The sequence below is a fragment of the Callospermophilus lateralis genome, chromosome 15 (assembly GCF_048772815.1).
Source record: "Callospermophilus lateralis isolate mCalLat2 chromosome 15, mCalLat2.hap1, whole genome shotgun sequence".
Classification (NCBI taxonomy): domain Eukaryota; kingdom Metazoa; phylum Chordata; class Mammalia; order Rodentia; family Sciuridae; genus Callospermophilus; species Callospermophilus lateralis.
In genome coordinates, this window is record NC_135319.1 from 54,591,282 (window position 1) to 54,607,786 (window position 16,505).

Consider the following 16,505-nt stretch of genomic DNA (forward strand, 5'->3'; position numbering starts at 1 on the left):
TAAACTATAATTCTTTTTCTTTTTTCTGGGTTTTATGCGGGGGGTTGGATTTTATTGCTTTGCTAGCAAAGAAGAAACCACAGCGGATTCCTATCCCAGAGGCTGTGATTTTGCCCATAAAGGGGAGCAGAGAGCTTGTAAAGAACTGATTTAAAGGCTACATTTCAGATGTTCTGTCCAGGAGTTATAATTCACTTTTTAATTTGGGGGAGAGTCTTTTCTGAGATCATCTGGTGGCATCCCCAAAGTCTGAATTACTTTTTTCCTAAGGTGGGTGGGTAGTTAAGGACAGATGAATCTGCCTAGGATGGGGAAGAAAGGTAGTCATGTGTCCTCTGAGGTTAGGGACTGGGGAGAGATTAAGGAGGAGTCAGGAGAGGAGAAAGAAACTTGTCCACTTAAAAAATAAGTTTCAGTGGCAGAGCAGCAAGGGCTATATTCAAAGCATAAAGTAGTCCATTGTTACATTTCTCCACCGTCAATTTCTAAATTCCATTTCTATGAAAAAATGGGCAATGACATCTCTTAGCTGCTTCCTGCTGAAAGAGGGTGAAGTTGGGGGAAATAACCCAAAGTCCTATTCTCTTATCAGGTGGGGTGTGGACAGTTAAGGGTATTCAGCATCAGGGAAGTCCAGAGGTCCAAAGTGGCAGATGACAGGACAAGACATACGTAGGGCAGAGATCATGCTAAGACAACAGTAAACAAAGCAAAGCATTACTTTTTTTGTAAACAATTAGCACAAAGCAATTAGTATTTCAACCTCAAAATCATCAGTGAAATCAAATAGAGTTTATCAATATAGGCAGTTAAGAAGATTTGTAGGTCTATGAGATCAGGTTCAAATTAACTCAGGACAAACTTGAGTTCTTTGTGATCATTATTATCAGGCACTCCCACACAAGAACTCTTCCTTTATAACCTTTAGCTTTACTTACTTTTGGTAGGGCTGACACAAGTAGACATTTTAAGTTGCATTAAAAATAAAAAATCAACAATTGTTTTTCCTTTTAAATATCCATGTAGGACTGTGCTTAGGTTATGCTTTCCTGCCAGATGTTTAAGACCAAGTTGGTCAAAATTAACCTTGTTCCTAGCTACTGTTAAGAGTCAGCTGAGATTCCTCAGAGTTCACTCTTGGGAACATGTGTGAAGCCTCTTGGCTCCCTTAGCTTTTCTCTATTAGTAGTGCCATCTGTCAGGGTGGGTCAGGATCACTTACCATATGTGGCTTATTATGGAAGCTGTCAGAAACATTTCCCTCTCTAGTGACCTTTATCTTTGTACTGGTTGTACACTGTTTGGCTTTCTGATGAGCACTAGGGTCCTCTTGAGCTTTCTGATCGGCAGATTGGTGACTCACGGAGTTGCAGGACCCAGAGAGGGATCTTATTGTTTTCTAGGTCCTAGCTGATGTAAAAGGACAAGGGCCAAAATGTTGGCTGCTTTTTCCTTGTCCCTTTTACTTCCTTGACTTACGTCTCCAATTTTTTAGTTTTAAACATTCAGGAGACCAGTTTCACCAGTCTTAAACTGGGAGTAATAGGTTATAATTTCAATATCTGTAATTTTACACCTTTCATTTAATTGGGGTCAGTATTAATACTGGAAGTCAGCATTATGTCTTATCTGTCTTGGCTTATTATCTTAAATTAATTCAGGTTGTTTTATTAGAAGTAGTACCTCTGTAAAACAGTAACGGTTATAAAGTTTATAAGGAAAATACAAAATGTAATTAACAGGGCAAAAACATTCTGTTTGTGTCATAGCTAGACCCAAGAAAAATGATTTTTATAATCTTAAACCTGTACTTAGTTATGTATTATATGCTTTGTTTCTTTTGAGATCACAGAGTAATCTTTACAATAAAAATCTATCTTTTGAAACACAATTTTAAGTGAGCTCAAGTCGAGCCTATTTTGTAGCCATTCTAACATAGAGTAAGGCAAGAGGCAGAGCCTTATTGTAAGGCAGGACTCTTGGAAAAATAATACAGTACAACATTACATCTGAAACACAAATCAAACAAAGGCTAAGAAAGCTTTTAACTTTCTATTTGTGGAAAAAGTAACAAAATGCTTCCATGTTCTACAGTTTCACCTTTAAACAAATCAGGGTTTCCTTATTACCTTCCAAAAATACATTTAAATTTCTAATCCAGTGTAAAGAGGAACACAACATTGTTTATATAACTTATTGACAATAGGTTATCTTTGTTTTTGGTACTTGGATTGAATTTAGGGGCATTCAACCACTAAGCCACATCCCCAGCCTTATTTTGTATTTTATTTAGAGAGAGGGTCTCACTGAGTTGCTCAGCACCTCACCATTGCTGAGGCTGGCTTTGAACTCATGATTCTCCTGCCTCAGCCTCCTGAGTTGCTAGGTTTACAGGCGAGCACCACCATGCCCAGCAACAACAGGTTACTTTTATCCAGCTATAAAACATCAAATGACATGATTAAGTACCTACAAAATTTGTCATTTCTGTATAAGTCTGAAGGAAACTATCGCTACAGACAATTTTAGTTTGGAGAATACCACCTTGGTAAAATGCTGTCCCTTAAACTTTACATTCAACTAAGCTTAACATACATACATACATACATACATATATTTATTTATTTATTTATTTGGTACTGGGAATCGAACTCAGGAGCACTTAGCCATTAAGCCATATCCCCCCAGATCTCTTTTGTATTTTATTCATAGACAGGCTCTCACTGAGTTGCTCAGTGCCTCATTATTGCTGAATCTGGCTTTGAACACTCAATCCTCCTGTCTCAGCCTCCCCAAACACAGGGATTATAGGCGTGTGCCACTGTGCCTGGCCCTAGGCTTAACTTTTGAAGTACAATTTAGAATCCATGGTGTAGGGTAAAAATAATCATAGGTCTGCATGGGTTAGCAGTAATAGCAAAAATCAAAAGATAGCCTTAAATCTCTTATACATTTAGGAAACAGTATTAATAATGACCAGAAATTGACTTAGTCAAAGCAAACAGATGTAAGTCAGGTCTTCAATGACACTGTGGCCCTTCTATGTCAGATATAATGAATAAAAGAATTGCACTTATTGGTTACCTTGTCAGTAAACTTAGATAAACTTTCATTTTATAAACTTTTATATCACACTTAGACAAGACTCAGATAGATATAGTTCTCAGATGTACACATATATCTAGTTGCATATATTTAGGGTGTCACCTATGTTGTTATAACCTCAAATAATAGTTGTTTATTTTTAACCAGTTACAAAATAATCATTTAAAAGACTTTAAAACAGGTACAAATCCTAATTCCTTTTAGACTTAGTTTTCTCAAGTATGAAAGCCTAACAGATACAAGAAAATTATATTGATAGATAAAAACAGATAAACATTTCAGACTTTTCTTCATATCAGTACATTAAAGTTCAAATAACTTTGACTGTGGTAATTATAGCCAATTTACTCACAGAACAAAACTTTTTGAGATTTACCTTACGCAAACCTTCTGCGACTTACTTAGACATCACAACTTTTTTACATCTGTAGTGTTGTCCTCTCTTTCATCTTGGATTTTACAAAAATATTACTTTACCAGACAAAATATGTTTTCATCCAGAAACATTTCTTTTATCTTCTGATTTTCCATACTGAAATATATTTCCATAACTATAACTTTTGTTTATTTTTTCTAGCCTTGGACCCTTTCTTAAATTCATATTCTGAAATAATGCTTACTAATGTTATCTGTGAATTAATTTACACAAATTTCATCCCAGGAGAGGGTTGGACAGTCCAGGATCTACCGATACTGTGTCTTAATCTTTTTTCTTCCAGGTTGCATGCAAGGGATTGGAGCACAGGATATTTTTGAGCCTGACCTGTCTCTCTTATCATTATCACAATGCCAGTAACCGTGAGTTCCCCACTGTCAGTTGTACCCAGAGACTCCTTTGGGCCTTTTTCTTACATTAGGCGTATTGATATGCAGGCTTTTTCCTTGAAGATCCCTTTGCAAAGGCTGCCAGCAAAACAGGGGTTGGCCTTTCTGTTTTTTCTTTTCTGGGTGCAATAGTTTATTCTGTTAGTTTCCCTATGCATTTAGTTTGATGGGATACTGTTATGGCAAGAATTGCTTTGCCCCAGTGATGGATCTTCTCTGGCTAAGTGGTGTGTCAGATCTTATAAGGGGAAATGATTTCTATCCTCAGGTCATAAACTAACAGTGCTAGAATCTACTGCCACATCCTTTGTGGCCAGCAGCAACCCCCCCCCCCCCCCCCCCCGCCCCCCGCTCTTTGCCCATTTTTCTACAGCCCAGGCAGCTTTTCTGGGAGTTCCAGGAAGCAAAAGGAGCTTTGGCAGCTGCTGGGATGATCTCTCAGTCCCTCTCTTTACTCAAAGGAATATCTCCTCTGGTTTGACCCAAGGCAAACTCAATTATCTCCTAACTCTCCAGCAACTGGCTCTCAACAAGTTCTCCAGCCACCTTGCATCCTCAGCATGGAAGTGGGGTTACTTGGAGAGTCACACCTAATAAAATAAGGTGGAGCAGGAGCTGCTCTGGGGTCCCACCTGGGGTGCCAAATTTGTTACCAAAAGTCCAGTTCTTGTCCCTATGTCAATCCAGTACAAGGACACGGTTTTGAGGAAAAGGAAAAAGAAGTTATATTGCTTTACTAGCAGAAGAGAAACACAGGGACTCCTATCCAGAGGCTGAGATTCTCTGAAAATATAATTTCAAAGCATGCACATCTTTATAAAATGTTTGATGTTTAGGTATTTTATTGTCTAATATACAGAGCAAGTTTGATGCTGGGTAATGTATACTGGTAAATCATATTCACTATGTATAATTAGTGAGTTCACAGGCCACCAATAATCCATCCATGTTAATATTCCTCATGTTTTTCTTCTCTCTCACACTTGGCTCCCAATGTCATTCTGATTGCCCATTTAATTTAGGGAACTTTGGTATATCAGGCACCATATAAACTGAAATGTTACATTGTTGAATGTTTTACAAGCACTCAGAGTTTGTAAAATGTCTGTTTGCTGTTTGAAAAGGCAGTGCAACTACTCAGGCGTTAGGTTTGCTCATTATTCATGCAGTTTGGTATCAGCATCTTTTCCTAGCTCTCTGCATTTTAATGACATTTTGATGCCCCACAGTTATTTGAGCTTGTGTTCCTAAACTAAATGGTAATATTTGGAAGGAAAAATCTTTACGGTTTTGTGTAGGATAGCTTGGTTTAGTCAGCTTTCTTGCTGCTGTGACTTAAAGACCCAACCAGCACAATTATAGAGGAAAAGTTTATTGGAGAGCTCGAAGTTTCAGAGGTTGACAGAGGGCTCCATTCCTCAGGGCTCAAGGTGAGTCAGTTCATCATGGCTGGAGAGTGTGACAGGGAAGCAGCTCATATCATGGTGGTCAGGAAACAGAGAGACTTTACTCGCCAGATACAAGTATATACCCCAAAGCCAGTTCCCACCTAGTTCCCACCTCCTTTAGCCCACACCCTATCACCTCAATTACCACTCAGTTAATCCCAATCAGGGGATTAAATCACTGATTGGGTCAAGGCTCTCATAACTCAGTCATTTCTCCTCTGAACCTTCTTTCATTGTCTCACCTATGAGCTTTTGGGGGACACCATATCTAAACCCTAACATAGCTTCTGGTTCTTTATCTGCTCTCCCTGTTCTTTAAATTAAAAATCAGTAAGTAACATGCTTTGAATTTGCACTTAATAGCATTATTTAATGTTCATAGTGTCCTTTTGAGTCTAACTTTCGCAAGTTCTTTGATCTTTATCTTAATAAAAATGAAGTTGTAACAAGAGGAGAGAAAGGTCAAATGGATAAAATAATGGGTCTTTGTTTTGAACTTAGTGTGTCCTTTTTAAAACTATGAAAAATCTGGAATGAAGTTGCAGTTTACAGTGGCCAGAAGTATCCTTCTTACTTATTTAATTGACATAATCAAGCCTTTGTATTAGTTTATCCATAGATGACAGCTAGAAAAAATAGGGGGAAAAGAGACATGGGAAATTGACTGGGTAACACAAAGTAAACAAATAACAAATCATTTAAAATTTTAATGTAGTTACCTGAATATGAAAGTAAGTTTCAGAAGTGACTACTTACGCCTGTGTAGTCACCAGCATTTTTGTTCAGTTAATTGCTCTTGGATTCAGTAGAGAATTTATGCCTATTTAAACCCCTAAAATGCAGGCAATTCATAACCTTCTGAAAAGCTATGTGAAAAACTAAATAAAGAAAGTGAGAAGGTGGTTCCTCATATAATAAGGTAATGGATATGAAAGGAGTTTGAAAAAGTGACAGCTCTTACTGTTCCACTGAAAAACTTCTTTAATTAATGCCTGAGTCCTTCAAAGTCTTTCTATATCTATACATCTACTCTAACATTAGCTATCCAGTTCCTTCCTTCATTCTTTTTTAAAAATATCTTTATTTATTTTTTTATGTGGTGCTGAGAATTGAACCCAGTGCCTCACACATACTAGGCAAGCACTCTACCACTGAGCCACAACCCCAGCCCCCTTCCTTCACTCTTATCCCTTGCTATTAGTAAGCCTCTTAGAATATTTCATTCTTTGTCATGAATACAACCAGCGTTGGCCCTGGAATCAGGTAGACTTGAACCTGAATCCTCCTTGGCAGTTTATAAACTTATGAGTTTGGACAAGTATGTTAGTATTTCTGAATTTTGGTTCAGCTATGTAAGATGGAATGAAATTTACCATCATATAAAGTTATAAAGATTAATAATAAGGATAAAATGCCAAGTCTGGTTCCTATCCTGTGAATGCTCAAATTTTGTGTTTCTTTTCCTTCCTTACCTAGCTATGAATTCCTTTTATAAGACAGAAAACTTATTAGCTCACTTACCTTTCTCATTACTGCATCCCAGACAATATAATCAAGCTAGGAGACATTTTGTGTAGTATAGAGTCATCTTTCTGCCCATTGCTTTTTAAAGTTAATAGATTTTTAGTTTAAACAGTTTCTTGTTTGATTGTAGCTGGTAGATTTTGACTTAAAATTCACACTCATTTGTGTATATATTCTTTTATTAATTATTGGGGGCAGGACATTCTGTTATCATTTTATCATGTTTACTAGGATGTCTATAAATATTTACTTTTGACATAATTAATAAAACTTTTGTACTCTGGGAGCTCTAATTCTAAGGCCGGAGTTGACTTGGCATTGAGCTTTTTAAATTAAAATTTAACAAATTAAAGGCAATGTCATAAGGTACATTTTAAAAAATCAGTAAATGATTCAAAGGCATGTATTTTTCTTTTATTTGCATTTTTTATTGTTTTTACAGAATTTTATATAAGTATAGTGAAAAGATAGTGACCATATTGTATTTCTCTTACAGTTAGGACAAACATTTTATACTTTGCTCTCTATCTTTATGATCTTATAAGAATGTTTCATGATGTATGAAGCAGTTGCTCATTGAAAGGACTTTGGTTGTTTCTAACTTTATATTTTTGTATGTGTATTGAACCTTTTTGTCTTATAGTTTTGCATTATCTTTAAAATAAATCTGAGGGATTGAGATTAATAGATGGATCAACTTAATAAAGTCTTTATTCTTCTCATCCTGTCACTGACTGTAGTGTCTGTTTGTTATTGGATGAAAATTCTTTTGAGATAGTTGCTTAAAATAACAGCTGTCTCAGTCCTTACTCCCAGAAGAATTGTTTTTTGAATGTTTTATCTTTATCCTCCCATGACTTAAATAATTAATGCCATTAATTATTAAATATATCTCAATTGATAAGGTCATGTCTGACCTTTTTTTAAAAAAAAAACTCTATATTCTTATTTTAGAAAACGGAGAATACAATGCAAAATGAAAAAAAATTGTTTGTAATTTGAAAGATGTACTAGATAAGTATTTTTTTCATATACACTCGCTTGGAGATCTAATTTTATTTCTTATGGACTTTTCTGTTGTTATCTATAGCTCAAGGTGATAAAAGTAATTATAAAAATGAAATAGTTTCAGCATAAAGTTATTGATTTAATTGGTATATTTAATGATTGCTAAGAGTTCTGTAGGATTCATGAATAGCTTTTGAGTTTTTCTGCATGTAATTATTTAAGTATATTCATTCATGTGTTCATGTAATTACCCTTACTTAAACATGTTTAATCTCTCTTCTTTGTCTTTTTTTCAGATTCTGTCAAATTTTAAGGACAAATGTACCTTATAGCTCATGGAAGAAAAAACACAAATCAAGACATATTTGGGTTCCAAATTGCCAAAGTATGGAACAAAATCTGTAAGAAATACACAGCCAATGTCAAACGGGACAGCTGTTAATTTATTAGGAACTTCCAAGAGTAGTAATGTCAAAAGTTACATAAAAAATAATGGCTCTGATTGTTCATTGTCCCATTCATTTAATTGGAGAAAAACAAATAAATACCAACTTACTGCACAAAATACTGAAGAGCCTAGCAGTTCTCAGAGTTCACTTGATAAATTAATTGATCCTGAAAAACATGCTTCCACTCAAGGAATGTTTGAAAAAAATGGGATAAAGGGAGGTTTGAAAAGTGTATCTTTATTCACATCAAAGTTGGCAAAGCCATCCACTATGTTCGTGTCATCCACAGAAGAGTTAAACCAAAAGTCTTTTTCTGGACCATCTAATTTGGGTAAATTCACCAAAGGCACATTATTAGGAAGGACTTCATATTCTGCAGTCAGTGCTCCAAAATCTCAATTAAATGGATTTTATGGAAACCGATCAACTGGTAGCATGCAAAGGCCTAGAGCAAATTCCTTTGCCACTAGAAGCAGTTCTGGAGAAAGCTTAGCACAGTCCCCAGACAATATTAAATCTATTACTTGTGAAAAAATGGTAAGGTCTCAGAGTTTTTCACATTCCATTCAGAATCCATTCCTTCCACCTTCATCTATAACAAGGTCACATTCCTTCAACAGAGCTGTTGATCTTACAAAGCCTTATCAGAACCAACAGTTACCTATCAGAATGCCTCTACGATCAAATATGCTGACAAGAAATTCCCGACAATCAGAAGTACTCAATGGGAATGAACACTTGGGCTATGGATTTAATAGGCCTTATGCTGCTGGTGGAAAGAAGTTGGCTTTACCAAATGGTTCAGGTGTAACTTCCACTTTGGGTTATAGGATGGTTCATCCCACTCTACTGAAATCTAGTCGACCTCCATTTTCTGGGACTATCGCAGTTGATAATAATAAAAATCCACCTGCTAACACTTGTGTAGAGGAAGAGGCTTCAGTTTTGGCTAAGGACAGTGTTACTAATAAGGACCAAGAGCTAATTGAAAATGAAAGTTATAGAACAGAAAACAACCAGACCATCAAGCATGATGCTAAAATTAGGTACCTGAGTGATGATGTGGATGATATTTCCTTGTCGTCTTTGTCATCTTCTGATAAGAATGATTTAAGTGAAGACTTTAGTGATGATTTTATAGATATAGAAGACTCTCATAGAACTAGAATAACTCCAGAGGAAATGTCTCTCAAAGAAAAGCATGAAAATTTACCATCAAAGGATATATTTGATTCTCCTAAGGAAAATGAAAAAACTTTCATTAAAACTGATGAATGGATCGATATAAGTGTCTCTGGTAAATATTATAATATCCTTAAATTATTTGCTTTTTAAAGATAATATAACTGATCTTACATTTAGGATTCTTTTCTGTTTTATTAAATTATTCTAATTTGTTATAAATGATGGCAGAATGCAATTCATTTCATATTACACATATAGAACACAATTTTTCAAGTCACTGATGTTATACAAAGTATTTTCACACCATTTGGGTCTTCATACATGTTCTTAGAGTAATGATGTCTAACTCATTCCATCATCATTTCTACCTCCTTGCCCCTTCCTTTTTCCTCTGTCCCCTTTGCCCTATCTAAAGTTCCTCCATTGAAGTTGGAGAATATAATGCTAGGTGAATCAAGCCAATCCCAAAAAACCAAAGGCCGAATGTTTTCTTTGATATGAGGATGTTGACTCATAATGGTGATGTGGGCGTGGAACATGGGAGGAATGGAGGATTATTTTCTGATATATGCCAAGTTACTATCAATTTCACACAGTGATGGATCTAGATAAAACTGGAGTAGGGCAACATTTATCTTCCTTGTGACTTTTGCTACCTATCCTGTTTTTTATCCTATCTAAAACAAAATCAGTAAAAGCACTCTTACCTTTGTTCTTCTTTGCCTATCATACACAGGTATGTTCTTACTTAGCATAAGCAATGCTTTCCAAAGGATTTTTTTTTTCTCACTTCCCCCAAGCATTAGTTTACCATTAAACAAACTCTTTATTTAGGGTAACAGATCGTTGCTTTTTTTTTTTTTAGAGTAAAGCTGTACCAAATGAGGGCAAATGAAATAATACAAGTTATGTACAATCTGTGTTTTTTTTTTAAATGCTAGGAATTTTTCTTATTTAGCAATCTTTATAGTCATACCAGAAGAGTTTTATTTTGTTTTTTAATTGAAGAATGTGGGATAGCCCCTATTAAGCATTGCCTCTTATATTTGGGTATATTGGCACTAAATACTGGAGAAAGTATTTCTGTGTGTTCATATGTCCTGAAAAAAGAACAAACAGAGGGAATTACAAAGGCATGTGGGCTAAACAAGGGACTAAGTCATGCCTAGAGATGCACATAAACTCTTGGTCTCTTGTGGGTCTTACAAAAGACACTGCCAGAACAAGTTTTTTTTTTTTTTCCTTATAAGGAAGCTGCTCTGAGGTTAAATAATGTACATAAAGGAAGGGAGTTTCCTGGGCAGTGGTTAAAAGTAAATATCTTAGGAAATATTAAAGGAATATGAACATGTAAGAAATGTTGCAGAAGTAAAAGGCGGTTAAATGAATTTTTTTTGTTTATTAGAAAATATTTCAGTAGGTTATTTTTAAGACTGTCTCTTTTATTTATAATTTAGGAATTGCAAAATGATAGTAATATAGTTTGTACCTACTTTTTTGCTATTATATATTAAATTCTTAGAACTTATATTTTTAGAGCATGAGAAATAATTTTATTTTTGTGAATTAGTAACTTTTTCTCTCTCTTTTTAAATCAATCGAAGACAGGAGTGAATGTACAAAACATCCTTCTGGAACTAATTTGATTTCACCAGATACGGATTATAGAGCTGGTTCTTCATTTGAACTTTCTCCATCTGATAGCTCTGATGGAACATACATGTGGGATGAAGAGGGCTTGGAACCCATTGGAAATGTCCATCCAGTTGGCAGCTACGATTCTTCTGAAATGAATAGCATTGTATGTATGGATTTATATGCCCTTTTAGAATCTTTATGTACTTACTGTAGTGAGACTTATGACACTGACTTTTTTATTTTTAGTTTACAAATTCATTTTTCTAGTTTGTGAGACATGGGAAGTCATCAGTTAAAGTATGAAGAGTATATGACATTTGACTTAAATGTACTTATATATGAACATATTCTTCATACATACATATGTACATACTGTATTGGTCAAGCTAATATAGACCATAGGTTCTCATGGAGGTAGAAGAAGGCAATAGTTTGTCCCATTTGGTGAGTTGAGGCCAGAAATGCTGCTTCACATCCTATAGTGTGCAGGAAAGAATTATCCAGCCTAAGACAGCAGTAATGCTGCTGTTGAAAAACCCTGGGTTAGGCTGTTCTGAGGTACTATTCAAGTACCACCTCTGAGTGGCTTAATACAATAAAAGCTTTAGTTTTTATTCTTAGAAAATGTATTGTAGTTCTGAGCAGCTCGCTAAGCAGCTGTCTTTAGTGATTTCAGCTGTTTTGAACTTGGGGCCCATCTTTTGAGGCTCTTTATTGTGGCAGAGGGAAGGAGTGCTAGAAAGTCTTGCTCATTTTTATTTGCTTTGTCCTGCAAGTGGTACTTGGCATTTTCACTCACAATCTATTGACCAGAACTGATTATATGGCCCCACAAAACTACTGAGAAGATAGGAAGTGTAGTTTTCCTATATGTCTGGAAGACAAGAGAACTAGGTATGGGTGAGTATTAGAAGACATACCATATAATTATTTATATATATATATATATATATTTTTTTTTCCAGAAACATTGTAAGTAATATGGAAAATATGCTATATGAATAAGGTGTACCTGGAGTGTTTAAAATAATTAACTGTAATTATTCAGCATAAAAAATATGATTTTTTCAGAAAATCAAGTGGGTAGTCTTTGTGGCTATATTATATTACAAATGGATTTTAAACAATATGATTTTCTATACTCATATAAGCTTGTGATGTGGAACAAAAAAGACATTATTACCAGAGACTTTTTAGGTTGCACAAACAGAGAGGATATGCATTTAATTTAGAAAGAGTATCTTCATCTTTTTAGAGAAAGGTTGTAAATAAAGATTACACTTCAGGGCCTTTTGTTCTTTTTATAATAGGATTTTTTAAAAGAATAATTGATGTAGAGATGAACATTGTGTCCAGAAGATGGCAGCAATAAGCTACTTATTACCTAGTATTTTCAGAGCAACCTAGCTGATTGTTCCTGTAACAAATGATAAAGTAGCCTTCTCTGAAACAGTTCAATTTGAGAATTAGTTTTTTAGATGCATGGATTTTCTCATTGATCAGTAGGCTTGTGTATGATGGAATGGGAACAAACAAAAGTGTTCATTCTGTGTTTTGGAACAAGAAGTCACCTGTGTCTTCTCATTTAAGGCAGAAGACAAGTCTGAGAAAGGATGGAGAATGAATAGAAAAGTTGGGAAGTGTGTTGGTCTCCTACTGTAATAGCAGATTCATCATTTTTGCTCAGAAGTTCTCTCAGGTTTTTGCTTTGAGCATCCTGTTTATTTTGTTAGATGTGTACCTATTTAGAATTGTTTTTTTTTTGGTGAATTATTCTTTCAGTCATTTAGTCATATATCTTCTCTTTCCTTGTTTATGCACTTTATCATAAGATCTTTTTTCCCTCTTAGATATTAGTATACTTTACCGCTTTTACTTATGTATTTTCCTTCCTTTTAGAATCAGCCTTTTTGATACATGGCAAATACATTATTATTAGTAGTAGTAGTAGGAGTAGTAGTAATAGTAGTAGTAGTACTTGGAATTGAACCCGGGGTGCTTTAATAACTGAGCTACATCCTCAAGTCCCCCTCTTATTTTTGAGACAGGGTCTTGTTAAGTTGTTCAGGCCAACCTCAAACTTGCAATTTTCTTGCCTTAGCCTCTTGAGTAGTAGGGATTATAGGCATGTGTCAATGTGCCTGGCAATAATAATAATGTATTATTTTTAAAAATTTAGTTTGTTCTTTTAATTAGCTGAGTCATTTGTGTTTGCATTTATTGATGTTTTGGTACTAGATTCTACCATCTTAATATTTTTTACTTAAAGAGTATTTTTTCATTTTTTTTAAAGTAGTTCAAATTAATACCTCTAACTAACATGTTCTCAGCCTGTACAATAATGTTTATTTCCAGGCCAGGTCAAGATAAGTTAATGAGTTAATGTATAGTACAACTTATTTTATACTGTTTTTGAGGGCATTTAGTTAGGCTGTTTCCAGTTTTTGGCTATTAGTGAATTGCACTATTGTGTATATTTTGTTGTATTTTTTATGAACATTTATTTATTTGTGTTGGTAAAATATGTAGGAGAGGGATCTTTTGGCTATAGGGTATACTTATATATTATGTACACTTACATAGGTGTTGTTAACTTTACAAAGTGATAGTACCTGTTTACAACTCCCACAGCAGTAAATGAATATTCTGGAAATTCTACTTTCTTGTCTGCATCTTTTTGTATGTTTAATATTCTGGTGGGGATATAATAGAGTAGTGCATTGAGATTTTGTCTTTTATATTTAATGGTAAGTACCCACTGAGCACTTTCACATATATTTATTGGACCTTAGGCTATCCTCTTGTGAAGTGCCTTGCATTGGGTTACTTATATGTTTTCTTATTATATTGTAAAAAAAATTATATATATTTTTATATATTTTGGATATAAATCTTATGTATATGTAAGTACATAATATATGTATGTAAAATATGTTTTGCATATATTTTCTACTCTGTAGAGTGACTTTCAGATCTAATAGTGTCTTTTGATAATAAAACACCAATTTTAATATTGTCCAATATATATTTCTTTTCTTAATTATTGCCATGTTTTTGAACTGTTTGTGAAATCTTTGTCTACCCTAAAGTTATGAAGGTATGCACCAACAAAGACTTTGCTTATTGATTTATATTTAACTTTTGACACTTAGGTCTATAATCTGGAAATTATTTTTGTGCGAGGTCAAGATGAATTGATTTATTTTTTTGGTACTGGGGATTGAACTCAGGGGTACTTTATCACTGAACTATATTCCAGAACTTTTTTATTTTTTATTTTAATAAAGGGTCTTGTTAATTTGCCGGGGCTGGCCATAAACTTGAAGTCTTCTTGCCTCAAGACTCCTGAGTCACTGGCATTATAGGTGTGTGCTATCATACCCAGCAGTTTTATTTTTTAAAAAGCTCTTTTTCCTATTCTACTACAGGCTCATCTTTGTCATAAAATTAGTGACTATGTACATAAATATTTCTTGACTCTTTTAGTTCATCTATCTTTTTGTCTAGCCTTGTGTCTGTACCACATTCTTTTAATTATTGTAGCTTTAAATGTTTTGATATCTGGTAGTATAAATCTTTCATCTTTTTTGTTATCTACTATTTCCCTATGTCTTGTTAGCCTTGCATATTTCCATTTAAATATTGGAACAAACTTGTCAATTTCTGTAGAATACCTGGAAGGATTTTGAATACATTAAATTTATAGGTCATTTTGGAGAGACTTGATAAATTTATGATAGTTTTCCAGTTCTTATAGTATATTCCACCATTTATTTGGAATTTAGAAAAATTTCTTGCTAATATTTTGTACTTTTCTGTAAATGTTATATATATATTTGATTTAATTTTAAGTCTTTGCTACTATGAATGACACTACTTTTAAAATTTTATTTTCAAAGTTTTTATTGTTGTAAATATTACAGATATGCTTTATGTTTGCCTGTTGACCTTTTTTTTTTTTTTTTTTTAAGAACTCTGGTAAATCTATTCTCTTATGGTATCTAATAATTTGCCCATGGATAGTTTAAGAATTTCTATATATATACTGTACAATCATAGCATTTGCAATATTGTCTCTGACCTCCCAATTTCAGGGGGAACATTTTGATAGTTTACTATTAAAGCTGTGTGGGGGGGGCACAAGGAGAGAAAATATTATCAGGTTGTGAAAGTTTCTTTCTTTCTTTTTTTTTTTTTTGAGATAGGTTCTTGCTATGTTGCCCAGGTTGGTCTTGAATCCTCAGTTTCAAGTGATCCTCTCACTTTAGCCTCCTGAGTAATTCGGACTATAGGTGCATATGCCAGTGCCCAGCTTGGAAATTCTCTTTTGTTTGTTGAATTTTTAGTATGAGTATATTAATGTTTACCAAATGCCTTCTTTACATCCATTAGAGAATTAAATCATTTTAGCTGTTAGTGTGGTGGTTTGCATTGTTTTCAGATATTAAACTACCTTTGCTTACATTCACTTGGTTGTGATATATTATCCTTTAAAATATTGTTAGTATTGATTTGCTAATATTTAATTTTTGTGTGTGTGTTCATAAGCAACATTGTTCTGTCTTGTGATTTTCTTCTTTTTTCTGTCATATTTGATATCAAGGTACATGTTAGCTTTATTAGGAGTTAAGTTATTCCTATTTTTCTGCCTACTGAGTTTGTATATGATTGATATTAACATTTTCATTCAGTATTTAAAAGAATTCATCAGAATTCAACCTTTTGGACCTGCGATTTTCTTTGTGAGGTTTTTAAAAATAGATATTGGCCCACTCAAACTTACATGTGTATTTTTTCTTATGTTGCTTTCTAGAATTTGTCCATTTCATCTAGGGTATAATTTGTTTTAAAGTGATGTATAGTATTTCATTCCTAATAGTGGTAAGTAGCATTTCCTCTTGTTTTCTTCATTTTAAAGAACCAAATTTGGGCTTTGCTGATTTTTGCTTGTTTTCTGTTTTATAGATTTGGTTTCACAACTTTATTTCTTCCTTCCTTCAGTTTTCTTTAATTTGTTTTTTCCATTCTAAAATTCATGATATGGAAACTCATTTATTGATTTTAGCCTTTTCTCCACTTCTAATGTAGGCATGGATTCTCTTAAGGAGAAGGCTTTATTATATAGTATACAATACATTCAGTAAACACCCTTGTAGTAAATATAGCAGTGAATTTCTTTTAATGCACCACATTTAAAAGGATGAATTCTAAGGTAAACGGTGTAGGCCATTCTCATTTTTTAAACTTTAATACATTTAATTACTCAAGAATAATACTTAATATTATTTTATGTGTTTTATTCCTTGTATAAATGATACATGAT

At 34.0% G+C, this 16,505-nt stretch overlaps 1 protein-coding gene across 6 annotated transcripts in view; it reads left to right on the forward strand.

The window, feature by feature from the left end:
* Ccser2 (coiled-coil serine rich protein 2) overlaps nucleotides 1-16,505 on the forward strand; it is a 142,371-nt gene that overhangs the window by 19,476 nt on the left and 106,390 nt on the right. For 5 of the 6 annotated variants that reach the window (XM_076834493.1, XM_076834494.1, XM_076834498.1 and 2 more), the window contains exons 2-3: nucleotides 8,207-9,656; nucleotides 11,149-11,345. The exons of the other annotated variant lie outside the window; for it this stretch is intronic. In XM_076834493.1, coding sequence (XP_076690608.1) covers nucleotides 8,246-9,656; nucleotides 11,149-11,345 — 1,608 coding nt within the window. In that variant the 5' untranslated portion in view covers nucleotides 8,207-8,245. The remainder of the gene's footprint in view (nucleotides 1-8,206; nucleotides 9,657-11,148; nucleotides 11,346-16,505) is intronic. 6 annotated transcript variants of the gene reach the window in all.